The sequence below is a fragment of the Pavona decussata genome, unplaced genomic scaffold (assembly GCF_977016875.1).
Source record: "Pavona decussata unplaced genomic scaffold, jaPavDecu1.1 SCAFFOLD_161, whole genome shotgun sequence".
In the NCBI taxonomy this organism is placed as follows: Eukaryota; Metazoa; Cnidaria; class Anthozoa; order Scleractinia; family Agariciidae; genus Pavona; species Pavona decussata.
In genome coordinates, this window is record NW_028145572.1 from 4060055 (window position 1) to 4080333 (window position 20279).

Genomic DNA, 20279 nt, shown 5'->3' on the forward strand with positions numbered 1-20279 from the left:
GTATAAAGAAAATTCAAAAATAATAATCGTTTCCAAGGTTTTTTCTTTTTTTTTTTTTTTCAATAATCTTCAAGATTCCATTCAAATGCCGGCCCTTACAGAGGGTGCCGTAAATTAAATTAAACGAAATTTTTTTTTGCACTGCTTTAGTGATAGAAAAACATCCATTTAGTTTTCCTTTTCCCCGTGTGCTCTGTTATTTTAATCGGGACAACGCCCTGTCCATGAATTCACTTTAGCACTTTACCATACACTAAAGAGTCAATTCTCTGATCTATCATTTGTGTCGTTACTTTTACCGGCACAATATTAATTGTACCGTTCACATTTACATTAAAACTGTCAGTATATTGTTTTACAGTTGCTACCTCTTAGGCGTATGAAAACAGAATTCTGGTACCTTTTAGGGGTTCTCTTCAAAATTTCCGACGATCACGCCGGTCACTTTTATATGGGAGTCTTCCTCTTCGGCTTTTGGGTGATTCAGATTTCCTACTGAGTTCATTTTGGCAAATCACATCGATGACAGGTTGATAATGGTGGACGTTCGGAAATAATGACGTAATTCACACGTCATAAGGCACTATCTCTGTCATGTTACCGACTTGAATAGGACATTTTGACTATGGCGTCATTTTACTACAACTACCAGCATCCTTCTGGTTTTTGTTTTCTCATGCTAATTAGAGCTATTGTTCTTTGCTGTCCACTGGGATTACAAAATTTGAATTTGAAAAGGAAAACAAAATGAGTTCTGGTAGTTGTAGTAAAATGACGCCGTCATGAAAATGGCCTATTAAACCTAACATTGTTTATTGTAACTAAATACTCGATTACAATTTATATTCCCACAGCCTAGATAAAATTGATGTCTTGCAGTCCAACACCTCGGTATCCTACAATAGATCTCATGAAACTAAACAAAACCTTTGGAAGACAATCTCACTTTTCCTCCTTCCTCCATTTCTCGTAGCCAAGAAAATTCATGAGATCACCACAGTTATTTTCTACAGCTCTTATGAATGGCTCCGGAGCGTTTCTCCAATGGCCAATAGAAATTGAGGCATTTTTGTGCAGCGAATAAGCTCCTCTTTCCCCTGTATGTTTCGAAAGAGTACTTATCCATTCATCAATACTTGCCGACCAATCAAATCCCGCGAACTTGTATAGTTCCTTTGTTACGTTTAGTGTATTCAACGCAAGGTCTTCGTAGCGAATTACTTTAAAACGATTCTTAAGCCAAGGAGGGGGAGATAGTAAACCAAGCCGAACATTCTTCAATATTGGATCACACATTCTATGGACGTTTCTACTAAACCTGGGACTCCTGTGATCTTTTATCCATCCTAAATTTACCCTGGAGTATATTACCGCTCTTGGGTCCCGAACCAAGTGGACCAGTCTTACGTCATATCCGTTTTTCTGTCGGAAAAGCTCTTCTAAACTTTGTATTGTTCTGTTAGGCAATCGGGAAGATAAAATCTTGACAACAGTGTGATTGTACCGGTTACAGGATTCACTTAGTGGGGCATTCGAAAACTGGGGCAAATACTTCTTAGAAAGCGTTTTACTTTTACTGCGGTGAGAGCCGCTTTTAGTAAACGCCGAAAAATATGCTTTAGTGACATTGCTAAAATCACATTGAAAGAAACCGTCAATCACTTTGATGCTAGTTTCTTTGTACTTTTTCGGTTCTTTATCTTGATGGAACAGATGAACGCCAAACATTTTCTGCTCAACGGGAAATAATGGCTCGTAGCAATACATAACTTGAGGATTGTTGTTAAAAAATGAGCCAAGTAAAGTAGATCCTCCTCGAGCTGGACTCAATATGATGAGATTGTTCCTCAAAGGTAATTGCTTGTCTATTTTCTGCTTCTCATTTCTTTGGCTGTCGCTTACTTTCGATAAAATTTCTTTAGCCTTTTGCCCATTCCCAAACATTTTTGGTTTTTCCTCTGTTTTTAGGACTTCTGTTTTCCGTTGTTGTCGCTGTTTGTCTCCGTGGTTGCGGAAATGAAGAAACGCCTTCATCAATTTGCTGGTGGAATTTATTTTTTGAAAGAAATGGATGGATGGCTGCCATGATCCTGTCAAATTCTGACTGTAGAAAAACACCAGAAGCAGCGAGGCACCAGCAGTGCAAAATAACAGAAACCTTAAACTGGCCCTCATGTTTAGGCTCAGAAAATTGCCTGTACTTTAACTTTGTGCGATTTCAAACTGCAAAAACAAAGATGAAACATATGTCAAGCCTGGTTCACGCTAGTGTCTTAATGTCTGATCTGTTGTCCTGTAGTTTCGATTTCCATACCCGAGTATCTATCTGTATGGGGAAGCTGGATTCTCATTTGTCGATTAAAATTTAAGCCATTTCTCAGCTATTGCCTAAAATGTAGTCAATTTCTCAGCTATCAGTTAATTATGACGTATCTCTGTTAACCAGTTACCTCTCACGTGTTTTTACGGCTTTGTATGTTTTCAACGGTGTCCCTCTTATTAGCCGAACAGTGTCAAGTATCGTCGAAGATTTCCGAACAATTTTCGAGTGATTACAATTTCTTTCGAGATTTTACGAACACTGTTAATCGCCTTCTGAGACCCCACGACTTCTATGAAACAACTCCTGAGGAGCTGCGAGCCATCTTCGTTAGCAACTTTCTCTCCAGGCATCAACTAGTGCACAGTTACTGTCAAGTTACTTTCAAGTAAAATTCACACTATGCTCAGGCAAAGTTTAGCCATGTCAGCTAACTATCCTCAGGTTCCTCAGGTATCAATTAACCCCATGCAGACCTTTATCCCCGTTTCCCTCCAATTCTTTACTGTTTGATATTTCAGGTTTTACCCGCCATGCACTGTTTAATTTGAAATTCTACTCAGTACCAGTTCTACGCTGCCCTCTAAAAACCCTTAAGAAACCTCTGGGAAAAACGATCGTGGCATTGTAACAGGCTCGTAAGATGAAAATGCACCGTTGCATCTTATTTTCTTGTGACATTACTCATGGCGTAAAGCCCTAGGTTCGCGAGGTTTTGCGAGTCACGTATTTCTAGTCTTAATATTTTGATTGGTGTGAGAGATGTAACGAAAGTGGTCATCTTTAAATTTCAAAATTTCCTGACACAGCTTTGTTCGTAATTATCATGAATTAGCAGTACCATTTGCCATTAACTGTAATAGAATTCACGCTAAATTCGGTAACGTTCTCAAAATCGGACCAAATACTGTTCAAATTTCCGAAAAGCGAATACAAGTTCAATTCAGATTAATTTTTTAATTTAATTTATGTTTGATAGCAACTTGTTGCTCGGTGAGTTTTGAGCCAGTAATTGCAGCGAAACTTTTCCCGAGGCGGTGGATAAAGACACTTGATTTATTACTTTATTTTGAAAATACATTGACCTAAAAAGAATTGCACTAATTCAAGATGGTGAAATGTGGTTTTTTGAAAATTCTTGATTAAATACTAAATTTTATTTTGGACGAGGAAATTTTGTTTTGTTAATTTTTGTCTAAGGAATTACCCTTAGATAACACTAACCCGAAAATTAAAAAAAAAATGGCAATGCGTTGTTACAATTTACGACAGCTCGGATTATTACAAATTACGACGGCATGAGTCTTATAAATAGAGAGTTTAAGAAGCTATACTACGGCGGTGGCAACGAGAACGTCACAAAACAATTGTATTTAATGAGTAAATCAAAGGCCCTGCACGTGCGTTATAAATTTTGGTACATTTCTTCACCGTGCTCGGCCAAAAAACAACGTGAAATGACCAAATTCAAGGTTTTGTCGAGAACGTGACCACATGACGGTAAATTTTCATTCTCCACCTCAACTTGAAAGCCGTTCCCTCCTGTTCTGTTATTGGATAGTTCGGCCACATTGTACAAGTTAAACGAATTGGAATACTCGCCAAGTAGCATAAGTAACGAGAACTTATTATATTTTCAAGTGACGTTTTCGTTGGCGTTGCCGTCGTGGTTTCTTTAAGTCCCTATCAGTCTCTTACGACGCGGTTATTTGAATAACGGCTACGTAGGGTATGTTGTCATATTTTGTGATACATACATTATAACAGAATTCAATAAGCATTATTATAATTTACAGCGCGTATTTTTATTTATGGCAACTGCCATCACAATTCACCTACAGGTGTTACAATTGCGATTCACGATTTTCTATATTCACTTGATAATTGCACGGATAACTCGCTTATATCCTCTCCCCTTTTTACTGTGTTATTGTGGTGTCGGTATACTTGTGAACTCTTGTACAAAGTTGTAGATGATATAACATGACATAATTACATTCACCTCCTAGTCAGTGTTTTAGGCGATATTTTATCTGTGATTTTAATTTTTGGCCAATTCAACTAAAGCTCTTCGAAATTTCAGGTTTGCATTAACGAAAACAAGGGATGTACGTGACGCTAAGCTGATAAAAGAGAACATTGTTACCTTCATTATATTATCTCCTTTATATTTGCCTCCGTAAATTATTCCCATCAAAATAAATTCAAGCTTACTTTTTATCCCTTTTCGTACATAGGGATATCAAATGATTTCTTGAATGGTCTACTTACTTTTAGAAGAAATAACTGATGATGATTTGCTCAATTCTACGTTTGGTGACCGAACTTTTAAGGTAGCCGCTTCCTTGTAGAAATTTTAACTTTACAGCTGACTTTAATTGATTTATTTAGGTGATGTGTGATTTCATGATCATATCCTTTTGAGTGTCCATAGAAACTCATTTCTTTTATGCAATTTATCCTGCAGAATAATAATATTTAATTACTTAGGCTGCAGTACTATAATTTGTCAGAGAATTTAACTGCCGAGTTAAACTGTTTTTCCTAAATAACAAATACACATGGTATCTTCCAAATAAATATCAGATAATCGGTAAAGCTAAGAGCTTGTGAATAATACTGCACTCAGCAGTCAATTGAATAAAAATAAAGAAAAGTCGTAATTATGAGAAAAAATTAAAATATGATATTAAAATTTATGATACCTCCGATTATTACTGACGAAATACATCACTGTTATTACAATTTGCGTTCGGTAAGTTTATTACAAAATTCAACAAGCGTTAAATCAATTCACAGCGCGAACTTTAATTCATGACATCTGTTACCACAATTCACAACAGTCCAATTACAATAGTTTGTAAGCAGGCTCCCAAGCTGGGTTCTCTTTGTCCTGTACAAAAGATTGGGAGGCTGTCCACAGGCTAAATTAAAATTAAAAGGCCTTTCAAAATGACGAATAACGGCGTTTTCTTTTCTGAAATATTTTCTCTCTTTCCAGAAAGATGCAAGTATTTGATGAGAAGACTGAGACGTCACCAATCGTCTCTGCTCAAAGACAACTCTCAGAATCAAGAATATGTCGGAAAATATTGAAGTGATGCTGCTCAAATGGCTTGACACCAGAAATGTACCTCGGATAAGACACAAAATGTCGCCTACTGCTGTCTGTTGCCATGGCAACAATTTGCTTTTAGGTCTTTTTCATGTCCGATTAACGCTCTCTCATTTTTTGTCTGAATCAGACATCATTTACTTCCAGTAAGCTGGTGAGGAGACGTAGCGTAGCATAGCCGATTTCGTGTGTTTCAAGTAGGACTGCCTGCCTCTCCTTATCTGGTCAAAAATGGAGATATTTGGTTCATAGCAGAAAGGAACTGAGGCCAGGAATAATGCCATGGCCACATCGAAATGTTGTGTGTATTGCGTGGCGAATATTATTGGTGCCAAGTTTGAATGGGATCACTTTAATATTTCCAGAGATATTCTTGTTTCGTGATTTATCTTCATTGTGAGACGATTTGTGACGTCATCATTTTTTTAAAGCAAAAATTTGAATTTCTCTGGAACAAGATTTAAAAAAAAGGAAAACAAAACGCCATTCTTCTTCTCTTGCAAAGGCCTTTCAAATAGGCATAAATTACTTTTAAACTTTTCTAATTTTAATCACGTCGCAACCCTGAAAGGAACTGACATATGAAGAGAGAAAATTCCGCAAGTTCCGAATGATCGCACTGTAAGAAAGTAAAAACATCCTTTCCAATCCAACGCCGTAAACGAAACATGAGACTCGTAAGGAGGTTGGTGGTGGAGCTGAGCGCCTCTAGTAGCGGCCATCTCGAGAAAACATCATAATAAATCCACTTTAGTTAATGATGCACTGCGTTAACCCTATCAAGATCGGGGGGGGGGGGGGGGGGGAATTCTGCCCGCAGAGACTTTAAACCTGACTTTTTCAATATTTGCACAAACGCCATGAAACTTCAGGATTTTTTCATAAATTTACCTGGAAAATATTTGATGTGGTTGGTTAGTGTTCATTGACTTTGATGTTACCACGGCAATCAATTTGTTGACAGGCAGTTTTTTTCAGAAAATTGCAAATCCTTATTAAAATGAAGAAAAACTACTTGTTTTACCTCATACCTCTTCCTTTTTGTTTTACCTTATATAAATATAATGTCCCTTTATTGGTTAAAATTATTTTTCGCTTAATTTTGGCGCTTTCCTGAAGTTTTGGGGAAATCTAGAAATCCAAGGTGGCCGTCATTTGGCAATCATGACAAAATTGACACGTCATATGACGTCATTACTTCCCGTTGCGGACCTTAAAGAAAACATCTTTGGATGTACCATGTATCCTCCAAGCCTCATTGTCATAGCTTCTACAGTTGCAAAGTTATGGGGGCGGAATCCACCCCCCCCCCCCCCCCTCCTCGGTCTGAAAAGACAAAAAAACGGTCTAGATAGGGTTAAATGAATCTGCAAACAACTTTGTTACGAAGCACCATGTTTAAGAGAAAGTTTGAAGCTCCCTGTTGTATATTTTTAGTCTTTTTTATTATTTTATACCATACTCGGCTACAAGAGATCTCATGACACCCAGCTAGGTTATTGGACATCAATCGCCCATGATAAATGCCTTAGTTTTCAACGTCCTGCTTTCTCCATTTCTCGTAGCCAAGAAAATTCATGAGATCACCACAGTTATTTTCTACAGCTCTTATGAATGGCTCCGGAGCGTTTCTCCAATGGCCAATAGAAATTGAGGCATTTTTGTGCAGCGAATGAGCGCCTCTTTTCCCTGTATGTTTCGAAAGAGTACTTATCCATTCATCAATACTTGCCGACCAATCAAATCCCGCGAACTTGTATAGTTCCTTTGTTACGTTTAGTGTATTCAACGCGAGGTCTTCGTAGCGAATAACTTTAAAACGATTCTTAAGCCAAGGAGGGGGAGATAGTAAACCAAGCCGCACATTCTTCAATATTGGATCACACATTCTATGGACGTTTCTACTAAACCTGGGACTCCTGTGATCTTTTATCCATCCTAAATTTACCCTGGAGTATATTACTGCTCTTGGGTCCCGAACCAAGTGGACCAGTCTTACGTCATATCCGTTTTTCTGTCGGAAAAGCTCTTCTAAACTTTGTATTGTTCTGTTAGGCAACCGGGAAGATAAAATCTTGACAACAGTGTGATTGTAACGGTTACAGGATTCACTTAGTAGGGCATCCGAAAACTGGGGCAAATACTTCTTAGACAGCGTTTTACTTTTACTGCGGTGAAAGCTGCTGTTAGTAAACGCCGAAAAGTATGCTTTAGTGACATTGCTAAAATCACATTGGAAGAAACCGTCAATTACTTCGATGCTAGTTTCTTTGTACTTTTTCGGTTCTTTATCTTGATGGAACAGATGAACGCCAAACATTTTCTGCTCAACGGGATATAATGGCTCGTAGCAATACATAACTTGAGGATTGTTGTTAAAAAATGAGCCAAGTAAAGTAGATCCTCCTCGAGCTGGACTCAATATGATGAGATTGTTCCTCACAGGTGATTGCTTGTTTGTTTTCTGCTTCTCATTTCTTTCGCTGTCGCTTTCCTTCGATAAACTTTCTTTAGCTTTTTGCCCATTGCCAAACATCTTTGGTTTTTCCTCTGTTTTTAGGACTTCTGTTTTCCGTTGTTGTCGCTGTTTGTCTCCGTGGTTGCGGAAATGAATAAACGCCTTCATCAATTTGCTGGTGGAATTTATTTCTTGAAAGAAATGGATGGATGGCTGCCATGATCCTGTCAAATTCTGACTGTAGAAAAACACCAGAAGCAGCGAGGCACCAGCAGTGCAAAATAACAGAAACCTTAAACTGGCCCTCATGTTTAGGCTCAGAAAATCGCCTGTACTTGAACTTTGTGCGATTTCAAACTGCAAAAACAAAGATGAAACATATGTCAAGCCTGGTTCACGCTAGTGTCTCACTGTCTGATCTGTTGTCCTGTAGTTTCGATTTCCATACCCGAGTATCTATCTGTATGGGGAGCCTGGATTCTCATCTATCGATTAAAATTTAAGCCATTTCTCAGCTATCAAGACAATAAACATACCTGAAAGGGACTGTCATTTCGTACCACCTCTTCAAATCGCAAGGGAAGATCTCGCATAATTCTTTCCCGATGGTCGCCATTTTTGCAGGGCCTTGAAGTTTATTGTTCTATCGATGTTCGCGCCTGGAATTCTGAGTATGGAACGCGAACACAACCGAAAAAATTACCGAAACAATTAAACGCTCTCCGAAAACTCACCGAGCTCTGGGTTGGCGCCATGTTGTGACGTCACACTGTTATCAAATTTGATAACTATGCCGGACTGGCTATTGCCTAAAATGTCGGCAATTTCTCAGCTATCAGTTAATTATGACGTATCTCTGTTAAACAGTTACCTCTCACATGTTTTTACCGTTTTGTATGTTTTCAACGGTGTCTCTCTTATTAGCCAAACAGTGTCAAGTACTATGGGCAAACGGACAGAGCCTTGGCAACAAGGATCAAAGAACACAGAAGAGCAGTCCGTGTTGGCGATAACAACTCAAAGATAGCGCAACACGCGAATCAGTTTGGCCATAGTATAGATTTTGACCGAGCCACCATTGTCGACAAAGAGCGTGATTACCACAAGAGACTTTTTCTTGAGGCCTGGCATTCTCTGCGAGACCGAAATGCGGGCAATGAACATGTTGATGTTCCTGGAATTTATAGCTCACTCACGTGATCTGTTCTCTCGCGCGGTGATCGTTCGTTACGCGTCGTGATTGTAGCACGCGCATACTGTTAACCGTTAGATAAGCGTTTGCTTATTTGTCATTTTTTAAACCGACGAAGGACGAAGATTTTTTGACCGAAACGTCTTGTTAAAGTTTTTATAAACGTTCGGTTTTTAACGTTTTACAAGTCAGTGTCATACACATTTTAGATTACATTGTGTCAAGTATCGTCGAAGATTTCCGAACAATTTTCGAGCGATTACAATTTCTTTCGAGATTTTACGAACACTGTTAATCGCCTTCTGAGACCCCACGACTTCTATGAAACAACTCCTGAGGAGCTGCGAGCCATCTTCGTTAGCAACTTTCTGTCCAGGCATCAACTAGTACACAGTTACTGTCAAGTTACTTTCAAGTAAAATTCACACTATGCTCAGGCAAAGTTTAGCCATATCAGCTAACTATCCTTAGGAATCAATTAACCCCATGCAGACCTTTATCCCCGTTTCCCTCCAATTCTTGACTGTTTAATATTTCAGGTTTTACCCGCCATGCACTGTTTAATTTGAAATTCTACTCAGTACCAGTTCTACGCTGCCCTCTAAAACCCTTAAGAAACCTCTGGGTAAAACGATCGTGGCATTGTAACAGGCTCGCAAGATAAAAATGCACGGTTGCATCCTATTTTCTTGTGACATTACTCATGGCGTAAAACCCTAGGTTCGCGAGGTTTTGCGAGTCACGTATTTCTAGTCTTAATATTTTGATTGGTGTGAGAGATGTAACGAAAGTGGTCATCTTTAAATTTCAAAATTTCCTGACACAGCTTTGTTCGTAATTATCATGAATTAGCAGTACCATTTGCCATTAACTGTAATAGAATTCACGCTAAATTCGGTAACGTTCTCAAAATCGGACCAAATACTGTTCAAATTTCCGAAAAGCGAATACAAGTTCAATTCAGATTAATTTTTTAATTTAATTTATGTTTGATAGCAACTTGTTGCTCGGTGAGTTTTGAGCCAGTAATTGCAGCGAAACTTTTCCCGAGGCGGTGGATAAAGACACTTGATTTATTACTTTATTTTGAAAATACATTGACCTAAAAAGAATTGCACTAATTCAAGATGGTGAAATGTGGTTTTTTGAAAATTCTTGATTAAATACTAAATTTTATTTTGGACGAGGAAATTTTGTTTTGTTAATTTTTGTCTAAGGAATTACCCTTAGATAACACTAACCCGAAAATTAAAAAAAAAATGGCAATGCGTTGTTACAATTTACGACAGCTCGGATTATTACAAATTACGACGGCATGAGTCTTATAAATAGAGAGTTTAAGAAGCTATACTACGGCGGTGGCAACGAGAACGTCACAAAACAATTGTACTTAATGAGTAAAACAAAGGCCCTGCACGTGCGTTATAAATTTTGGTACATTTCTTCACCGTGCTCGGCCAAAAAACAACGTGAAATGACCAAATTCAAGGTTTTGTCGAGAACGTGACCACATGACGGTAAATTTTCATTTTCCACCTCAACTTAAAAGCCGTTCCCTCCTGTTCTGTTATTGGATAGTTCGGCCACATTGTACAAGTTAAACGAATTGGAATACTTGCGAAACGAGAACGTATTATATTTTCAAGTGACGTTTTCGTTGGCGTTGCCGTCGTGGTTTCTTTAAGTCTCTTGCGACGTGGTTATTTGAATAACGGCTACGTAGGGTATGTTGTCATATTTTGTGATACATACATTATAACAGAATTCAATAAGCAATATTATAATTTACAGCGCGTATTTTTTTATAAATGACAACTGCTATCACAATTCACCTACAGGTGTTACAATTGCGATTCACGATTTTCTATATTCACTTGATAATTGCAGATAACTCGCTTATATCCTCTCCCCTTTTTACTGTGTTATTGTACAAAGTTGTAGATGATATAACATGACATAATTACATTCACCTCCTAGTCAGTGTTTTAGGCGATATTTTATCTGTGATTTTAATTTTTGGCCAATCCAACTAAAGCTCTTTGAAATTTCAGGTTTGCATTAACGAAAACAAGGGATGTACGTGACGCTCAGCTGATAAAAGAGAACATTGTTACCTTGATTATATTGTCTCCTTTATATTTGCCTCCGTAAATTATTCCCATCAAAATAAATTTAAGCTTACTTCTTATCCCTTTTCATACATACTGATATCAAATGATTTGTTGAATGGTCTACTTACTTTTAGAAGAAATAACTGATGATGATTTGCTCAATTCTACGTTTGGTGACCGAACTTTTAAGGTAGCCGCTTCCTTGTAGAAACTTTAACTTTACACCTGACTTAAATTAATTAATTTATTTATTTACGTATTGTGTGATTTCATGATCATATCCTTTTGAGTGTCCATAGAAACCCATTTCTTTTATGCAATTTATCCTGCAGAATAATAATATTTAATTACTTAGGCTGCAGTACTATAATTTGTCAGAGAATTTAACTGCCGAGTTAAACTGTTTTTCCTAAATAACAAATAAACATTGTATCTTCCAAATAAATATCAGATAATCGGTAAAGCTAAGAGCTTGTGAATAATACTGCACTCGGCAGTCAATTGAATTAAAATAAAGAAAAGTCGTAATTATAAAAAAAAATTAAAATATGATTTATATTAAAATTTATGATACCTCCGATTGTTTAATGGGCGGAGTTCTTTGCTTGCGACCGCAGCCGCTGTTTGTACAGTCCCCTCGAAGTATCGATCTCTCACGGTCGAAGTGTCTCGTTCGATAGATGGTTTACCTGATAAGTTTGGCACACAAGTTATTCTTGCTGACGACGAAGATATTAAGTTTTACAACGAGGGTTTTTTGTAAGCTTTCACTGATATTCACTGATTTTTCACGACGTGAGCCTATTCCACGGCGTGAAATGTAAGATACTCCACCGTTAAAAGCTTCACCGTGAATTGACGAGTAGGGTCACATATACATGTACATAGGCTGAAAATCCTTAAATAACAAGAACTGGAACCAGATTTGTGATCCCGCGAGAATGGGCATTCCCACCAAACCCATGTTTTCGCGAAAACCGCTGGGCTCTGAAATCTGGTTTATGTCCTTGTTATCTAAGGTCTTCCACATAGGCTAGCCTAACTGCGGAGCTTGTAAATACTGTGTTTATTGCGACTAAATTAGCGGGAGATACTGATGTTTATGGTTACCGTGTGCGAGGATTTGAAAGGATTTAGGTAGTGATGTGGCTCTATAAAACGCTGCGCTGGGTTTGCACAAGAAACTGGTAAATTTACTTTGAAGTTCTTTTAGCGTTGCTATACAAAGCTATTCCCGAATAAAGTCTCAAGTAGACAACGTGACTTTTCCACATTTTCCACAAAAGCTCTTAATAACTGCAGCATTGCATCATTTCAATAAACACAACAAAGTAAATCTGCATAAAACATCGAATGTCTTTTTCCGTAAGAATTGCTTCAAATATCCTGAGAAACGAATCGCCGCAATTTATCGGAATTTATCTTCACTTGATTTCAAACTCTTTGTCTTCTCAAAAACCTGGCTTTCTACATGAAACAGGATTTCTCCGCTATATAAGTGTTCTTTAGTGTACATGTATTTTAATTAAGGCCGCGAAATCGAGGCAAATTCGGTGATACCGTACACTCGATTGTATCCGAGAAATTCTAGCACAATAAACCCAGGCTATTCACGTACGCAGCCTTAAATATTCTGCTGCGAAGCCACCATAATGCATTCCGACGAATCCTTGTAGCGTAGTTTGATGCGAGTACCGCTTTTAAGAGGAAATGCACAAAAATATCGCTCAAAGCGTAGCCTGCGAACACTACTCAAAGCGCGGCCACTCTTAAAATTTAATCAGTTCCTTCATTTGGAGTTTGTAGCGAGGTATTAGTGAGTTTTGAAAGGTTTTCGAGGTTTATTTTTAAAAATACGGCCGAAGTTTAGAAATATTTGAGAAAATCGGAAGCGCACTCTCGCTGGCCAAAGAATGTCCGAATTAATTAGCAACAATTCGCATCTCGAGTGATAATCGTTGAGGCTATATCATCAGAAAGTAGGAACTGAACTTGAAGGAAGGATTATTTGGCACTATAAATGTCAGTTTGTTTTTCGGCTCTAGACGATATTTCTTAATGCGAAAACACACATTCTTCACATTCTTTGTGTAGATGCGAATGTAAACCAGCCGTAAATTTCAACGTTTATTTCGACACGAGGCACCGTGAGACAAACTCGCAATTCCAGTTACACCGATGGGCCTTCATAAAGGTCAACTTAACTGCCGTACAAACCGTGAAAACTAATAAACCTTAGTGAACTTAAAATTGAGGTAAAAACTCGGTGGCCCTCGTGGTAAACATTAAAGGCCACCTCTGCGCATGCCCGAAACTAAATGTCTGTGCAGGGAACCCAGCTGGGAAACGCGAAGCCCAGCAGTAACATGGCTCCCCAAAATGTCCAACATTTTCTACAAAAAGGAACTAATCTTTAGCAAACACAATGTCAATGTTCCATGCTTAGTGAAAACACTTTAAGTTTCTTTCACTGTAAATCTCTTTCTTAACAAAGTTCTGGCTCCTCAGGCTCCTCGTCGGGGAATCCCGGTCTCTCACGCTTCTACGAGCAGCACAAGCTTGTTAACAGGTCTTTCCAGTCTGGATCCATTACTTGTCAACACTGTCACCGAACGTACTTGGTCCTGATCATCAGGGTGAGTTTCCACCACTTTAGCCATGGGCCATCTGTTTCTAGGAGACTGGTTTTCTTTCAACAACACAACATCTCCGACCTGAAAATTTCTTCGTGGCCGAATCCACTTGTTTCTTGTTTGTAACTGCTGCAGATATTCTTTACACCATCTTGACCAGAATTCTTGAGCCATATGCTGTGTACGCCGCCACATCTTTCTGCAGTACAGGTCTTCTCTCTTGAATTCTCCAGGCGGGGGCAGCACAAGTCTTGTCTTTCCTGTAAGCAGCATACTTGGTGATAATGGTGGTGCAGAATGTGGGTCGCTGAGGGTCTCCACCGTCAGAGGTCTGTTGTTGATCGTGTATTCGGCTTCGCAAAGGAAGGTCCTCAACGAGTCTTCGTCCAGACGACTACCATGTTCTCTGATGAGACCATTCATGACATTTCTGATTGACCTGATTTGTCTTTCCCAGACACCACCAAAATTGCTAGCAGATGCAGGGTTCTTAATCCAATCGATGCTTTCCTTAAGGAGTTCCGCTTTGATCTCCTGGTCATCCATTTCTTCAATAGCTTTCTTGAGTTCTGCTTCTGCACCAATGAAATTCGTTCCTCTATCGCAGCGGATTTCCCTGACCGATCCCCGTCTACAGATGAAACGTCTGAGTGCATTTATAAACGAATCCGTTTCCAAAGAATCTGCCACCTCTATGTGTACTGCTCTACTTGCTAAGCAAGTAAACAAGGCTCCGTATCTCTTCACGACAGATCTTCCTCGTTGGACGTGCCAAGGGCCAAAGTAGTCGACCCCACAATAGGTAAAGGGTGGCGTTGGCTCTACGCGCGACTTTGGCAAATCTGCCATTTTCTGTTCTCCTTGGGTCCCTCGAAGGTGACGACATGTTACACATTTAGAAATAAACTGTCTGACCATCGCATTTCCGCTAACAATCCAATAGCCACAGGAACGAAGCTCGTTCAAAGTTATCCCTCTTCCACTATGATGTGTTCTTTCATGAACATGGCTGATAATCAGTGAACTAATGTGGCTTGACTTTGGTAGGATCACTGGGTTCTTTAGAGTGGGGGGCAGATTGGCCTTCCGTATTCTTCCACCAACTCTCATAACACCATCACCGTCTAGAACTGGATCCAACATGCGGAGAGAACTTGTCTTCCTAAACAGGGCTTTCTTTTCTTTGTCTGACTTACGACTACCGTAGACGACTTTCTCTTGAACGTCTTGCAGACTTTTAATTTCTGACGGGAACTCATTTCTTTGTACGTGCTTTATGATCTCCATTTCTGCTTCTTCTAAGTCAGCTACGTTGACTCGTGTAGAATTGACATCCTTACGTCCGGCAGGTCCTTCATCAGATGCCAAACCGCTGGACACTTTTCTCTTGGCTAGGACTCTATCTCTCAGATGTCTCTTGTATTTCAGGCAAAGTGCTACAGCCATCTTTGCTTTAAACCAACTGGAGAATCGTCGAAGTCTCTTGACAATATCACTGCTCTCTTTCACCGTGCTAATGTTAACCTTAACATTTTTGACTTCCGGGGAATCTGGATCCACGTGGTCTTCATACGTTTCTTCCTTCAGCCAGCTCTTTGCAGGTTCTTTCAGGAAGTCAGGACCCGTGATCCATGCCGCTTTCTCAACAAAGTCCTTTGGAGATATACCTCTCGACCCTTCATCAGCAGTATTCAATGCAGTTTCCACATAGTGCCATTGTGAAGGTGTAGTGTGCTCGTGGATAAGCTGAACTCTGTTGGCTACGTAGGTATGAAAACGACGAGATTCATTACTTATAAAGCCTAAGACGACTTTACTGTCCGTCCAGTAGTAGTCCTTTATGTCCTCATACTCCAATTCATCCTTTAACTTGTCCCCAATATTGACAGAAATTGTGGCAGCAGCCAATTCCAATCTCGGGATACTGACTGTCTTCTTCGGTGTTACTCGGGCCTTTCCCATAACAAACGACACATGTACCTTCCCGCTCTCGTCTTCAAGTCTCAAATATGAGCACTGTCCGTACCCACACGTCGAAGCATCGGACATACAGTGGAGCTGTGCCGACACAATCTTTCCGAATTCTGCGGGTTTGAAACTTCTTGGCACTTTTAAACTTTCAAGTAAGCAAAGTTCATTCCGCCATTTTTCCCATCTGCTTTTGGTTGCATCGTCAACGGGTTCGTCCCAGCTGTTAGACTGACAGATGTCTTGTAATATCTTCTTTCCAACAAGTACTACCGGAGCGATGAAACCTAAGGGATCGTAGATGGAACTAATCGTTGAAAGGATGCCTCTACGTGTGCAAGGCTTATCCTTAAGTTCAATCCTGAAGTTGAACGTATCTGATTCAATGCACCAAATGACTCCTAGTGCTCTTTCAATGGGCAACTTATCTTGGCCAAGTGAAAGGCTCTTCACATTCTCTGCTCTGTGCTCGTCAGGAATTGATTTAATGATGCGTTCAGTGTTGCCCACAAACTTAGTCAAGTTGAATCCCCCATTCCTGCAAACTGCCTTGACGTTCTTCGCTAGATCAATAGCTTTGTCCTCGCTGCTTGCAGATTTTAGAACATCATCTACATAGAAGTTCCTTCTAAGAGTGTTGGCTACCTCAGTTCCATAGTTGTCTTCGTTTTCGTCTGCTGTACGCTGAAGTGCATAGTTGGCACATGCAGGAGACGATACTGTCCCGAAAAGGTGCACAGTCATACAATACTCTTCGGCTTTCTGCTCCAAGTCTCCATTTGGCCACCACAAAAATCTGAGGAAACTTTGATCTTCCTTTCTAACTCTCACTTGAAAGAACATCTTCTCGATGTCCGCCATAAAGGCATACTTCTCCTGGCGAAATCTGGTTAGCACGCCAAGGAGGTTACTTGTAAGATCCGGTCCCTGAAGAAGCTTGTCATTCAAGGACTGTCCTTCAAACGTAGCCGAACAATCGAACACCACTCGTACTTTCGACTTCTGTGGATGATAGATCCCGTGATGAGGAAGGTACCAGGTTCTTCCAACCTTATCTTTGAACTCGTCATCCACCTTGCGAGCATATCCTTTGGAGATGATATCAGCCATAAAACTGCAGTAATCCGCACAATATCTGTCATCGGCCTTCAGACGCTTTTTTAGGCCAGTCAGACGCTTCTCTGCTAGTGCATAGTTGTTAGGGAGCTGAACGTTCTGATGCTTAAATGGGAGGGGCATCTCATAATGCAGGTCATCGAGATGAACGATGCCGCTCTCCACCGTTTCGCAGAACTTGATGTCTTCACGTGACATTGCTGTCCCCTTTTCTCGTTCAGAGAAGTCCAAGTCAAACATCTGACTAACTGCTTGTGGAGTTATCCGCTCCTTCACCTTTCTCTGTGTGACTAGATATCCCCGAGGGGTAATTATAGTATCTTCAGGGCTAAGATTGATTCGGTTGCATGTAATCTGGCTACTCAGCTGTGGATTACAGAGGGGCCCGTTGACGTACCATCCGAGGAGTGACCGAACTGCGTACGGGTCTGAATCTTTGCCGTAAACGATTTCTCTTGGACGTAGGGCGCTTGGGCAATTCAGTCCAATTAGCAGACCCACTTCGATGTCTGCCATGTAGGGGGGTATCTCTGCACTGATTTTCGTCAAATGAGACATCTTGCAGATTACGTCAGGTCGAGGTATTTCATTGCGGTCTGCTGGAATCATATGCCGCGTAAACGTTCTAGGTAGGTCCAAGATCACGTCCTCTTCTTTAATGTTGGCTACCACCAATCCTTCAATGGCCTTTGTGGTAACACTGCTCGTTCCGTGAATCGTAGTAAGGATAAGGTCAGTGTCATTTCCCTCAATGCCAAGCGCCTTCATTGACTTCTCAGTCACAAATGTCCCACCACTGGCGTTGTCTAGCAGTGCATAGACCTTTATCTTCTTTGCTGGATCACTCTTGTGAAACAAGTGAACTGGTAATATGCCCATGTTGATAGGTACATCTCCAGCTTCCGTGACGTTACAGATGGCAGTGCGGTTGCTGCTAACCCGAGGTTCAGCTCCAGGTTGATTATCACTGTCGTTGCTGATCTTCTTCGCCCAATCATAGTCGTGCAGCGATGTGGGGTGTGGCCTTTTGCAAGTCTTACATGTCTGCCGCTCCTTGCAGTTTTTAGCAATGTGCTGATCACCAAAGCAACCAAAGCACAGTTTCTTCTCCACTACAAACTCCCGTCGCTCAGTTAGAGTTTTCTTTAAAAACTGTTCACAATCATTTAGGTTGTGAGGCCTTTTGCATAAGGAACACGACGTGGACTGCTCCTTTCTACCTTCCTGCTTTAATCCCGTGGCAAGGCTTGTTCCTTTTCCTCTGCTACGTGGCCTTCGTCTGAATTTGACATGAGTGGCTTTGTCTTTCTCATCATGATGAGGTTTGGTAACATTTTCTTCTGAGAATACAGGATCTGTGGCAAGCTCAGCTTGTTTGCGGACAAATTGTGAGAATTCCTCAAAGTCAGCTATCCTTCCTTTTTCAATCTTGGTCTTATTGTTCCTTTCAGTCCATTTGCTTCGTAGATGCCTGGGTAACTTTTCCCAAAGCTGTCGCAGTACATGAGCTGTGTTCAAATCGTCCATGTGAGACATGCCTTTCATGGCAGACTTTGCTTGGTCCAGAGCAATAGAGAAATTTTGGAGAGCTGAGCCATCGTTTGCTCTGATTGGTTGCCATGAAGACAGTTTGGTGATGTGGGCATTTGCAATCTTGAATGGATCTCCAAACTGTCTCTTTAGCAGTCCCTTGGCTTCTTTGTAGGATCCTTCTGATTTTCTCTGAAGACAACCATCAATAACTTCTTTAGCTTTACCAGAAGTGTACTGACCCAGAAAATACAGCCTTTCACAGGAGTCTTCAACCTTTGATTCAATCAAAGACTCAAAGGCAGTCATAAATGCGGGAAATTCCATAGCGTCACCGTAAAACATCGGAGGCTCAGTTGATGGAAGAAGGCTCCTTGCTTGCTGGGAAACCATAATTCGAGACAATTCCGTCTGCTTTCTTTGAATGTCTACAATATCTTGAAAGGTATTGTCCTGGACTGTCAAGGGATTAACAGACAAACTTGCTGAACGACTTGGAGGGCTATAAACACGTTGGGGTGTCTGTGAGATCCCCTGTGATTGATCTCTGATAGAATACACAACTGCACGCCCGTCTACGAAATGGGGTTGAGTCGATGAAAGATGTGCACTTGTGGGAATTTCAGTGGGGTTCACTACACACCCAGGAGTCACAATGTCTACATGGGTTTCAAAGTCAAAGCCTGAATTTCCTGATCTGGATGCTGTCATTGGGCTTGTGTAAATGGGGCCTGTTTGCTCTGTAGTATATCCACTAAGAAGGTTTGCTTGAGTGGGGTACTGGTGCCCTGAGACATAAATGCCAGAAGAATGTGCTGGAAAAGACTTTGAAGCAGGTTCTAAAACTGGAGTGGCATTTGATGAGGATGAACTAGTCACCATTGCTGCCGTTGTCATCGTTACAACCGACCCTGGCGTTGACAGGGAGGTAATGTTTGTATCCTTCGTAATGTTGGCTGGGAGTAGACTGGACACTGGGAATATTGGAAGCTTTTGTGTCTGTAAACATGTAGGTGTGGAAACCCACTCTTCACTGTTCATTTGTTCATAAATCCTTTCTTCTTCCTTTGCCTTAGCTAGACTTTTCCTAAGCTCCAATTGTTCCTCGGCCATTTTCAGTGCCTGTTTTTCCTTCAAAAAAGCTGTCTCAACTTCTAGGGCTGCAACCCTAGTCTTGGCTTTTATCAAATTCGCATTAGATGAAAGTGAAGACAAATTGGAACGTCCAGAGTGATTAGACTTTCTAGAGCGATGAGACTTGTTAGAAGCAGCAGAATTTAATTCAGCAGACTGAAGCTCTTTCGCCTTAGACAAGTATTCACAGACAGACTGTTTAAACTTAAACACATCTCCATCATGAACTTCATACCATGAATTAGCACTGGCAATATCTGATTCATTCTCTAACACTTCGAGGAAATTATCCTGAGCAACTTGTAGCTTGACGAGTAAATTGTTTAAACCTTCCGTTTCAGATGACACAAACTCAAAATTGTTAAGATCAACAAGAAGAGGCTTCATTTTGTTTATCTGCCTAGTCACGTGGCGAAGAGCCACAGTTCTACGCTCTTTTAACCTTTGTATCTCGTACTGTTTACCTTTATCCGTTGTAATTTTCTTCCTTGCACCCGATTCTAACTCCGCGGCACCATTCTCCGTCGATTTCTCCTCCATATTCAGCGAACCTTGAACCTTAACTGAATCATGAAGTCGTATTTCTGATGCCGCATCCGTCGGTGGAGTGTTAAGCGGTGAAATGGCGCGAAACGAAGCCGTGTCAATTGAAGGCGAACGCGAACGATAACCTTTGAAAATTCCTTCTTCACCATAAGCCAT

The 20279-nt window shown here is 40.4% G+C and overlaps 3 protein-coding genes across 3 annotated transcripts; all 3 read right to left on the bottom strand.

Annotated features, from left to right (window-relative positions):
- Positions 1-942: 942 nt before the first annotated feature.
- On the bottom strand, positions 943-2175 carry LOC146464902 (carbohydrate sulfotransferase 3-like). The gene has a single exon (XM_085129605.1). It carries the CDS (start codon positions 2173-2175, stop codon positions 943-945), a length of 1233 nt encoding a protein of 410 aa, XP_084985731.1.
- Positions 2176-6904: 4729 nt separating this feature from the next.
- Positions 6905-11426, bottom strand: LOC146464903 (carbohydrate sulfotransferase 5-like). Its single transcript, XM_085129415.1, has 2 exons — positions 11325-11426; positions 6905-8250 (listed from the first exon to the last, which is right to left on the bottom strand). The coding sequence occupies exon 2, from the start codon at positions 8200-8202 to the stop codon at positions 6964-6966; it is 1239 nt and encodes a 412-aa protein (XP_084985541.1). The 5' UTR covers positions 8203-8250; positions 11325-11426; the 3' UTR covers positions 6905-6963.
- Positions 11427-13730: 2304 nt separating this feature from the next.
- LOC146464904 (uncharacterized) lies at positions 13731-20279 on the bottom strand. The gene has a single exon (XM_085129585.1). It carries the CDS (start codon positions 20277-20279, stop codon positions 13731-13733), a length of 6549 nt encoding a protein of 2182 aa, XP_084985711.1.

Bases quoted from the DNA above. Each gene is read 5' to 3' on its own strand.
- LOC146464902 (XM_085129605.1), bottom strand. From the start codon at position 2,175: ATGAGGGCCAGTTTAAGGTTTCTGTTATTTTGCACTGCTGGTGCCTCG.
- LOC146464903 (XM_085129415.1), bottom strand. From the start codon at position 8,202: ATGAGGGCCAGTTTAAGGTTTCTGTTATTTTGCACTGCTGGTGCCTCG.
- LOC146464904 (XM_085129585.1), bottom strand. From the start codon at position 20,279: ATGGCTTATGGTGAAGAAGGAATTTTCAAAGGTTATCGTTCGCGTTCG.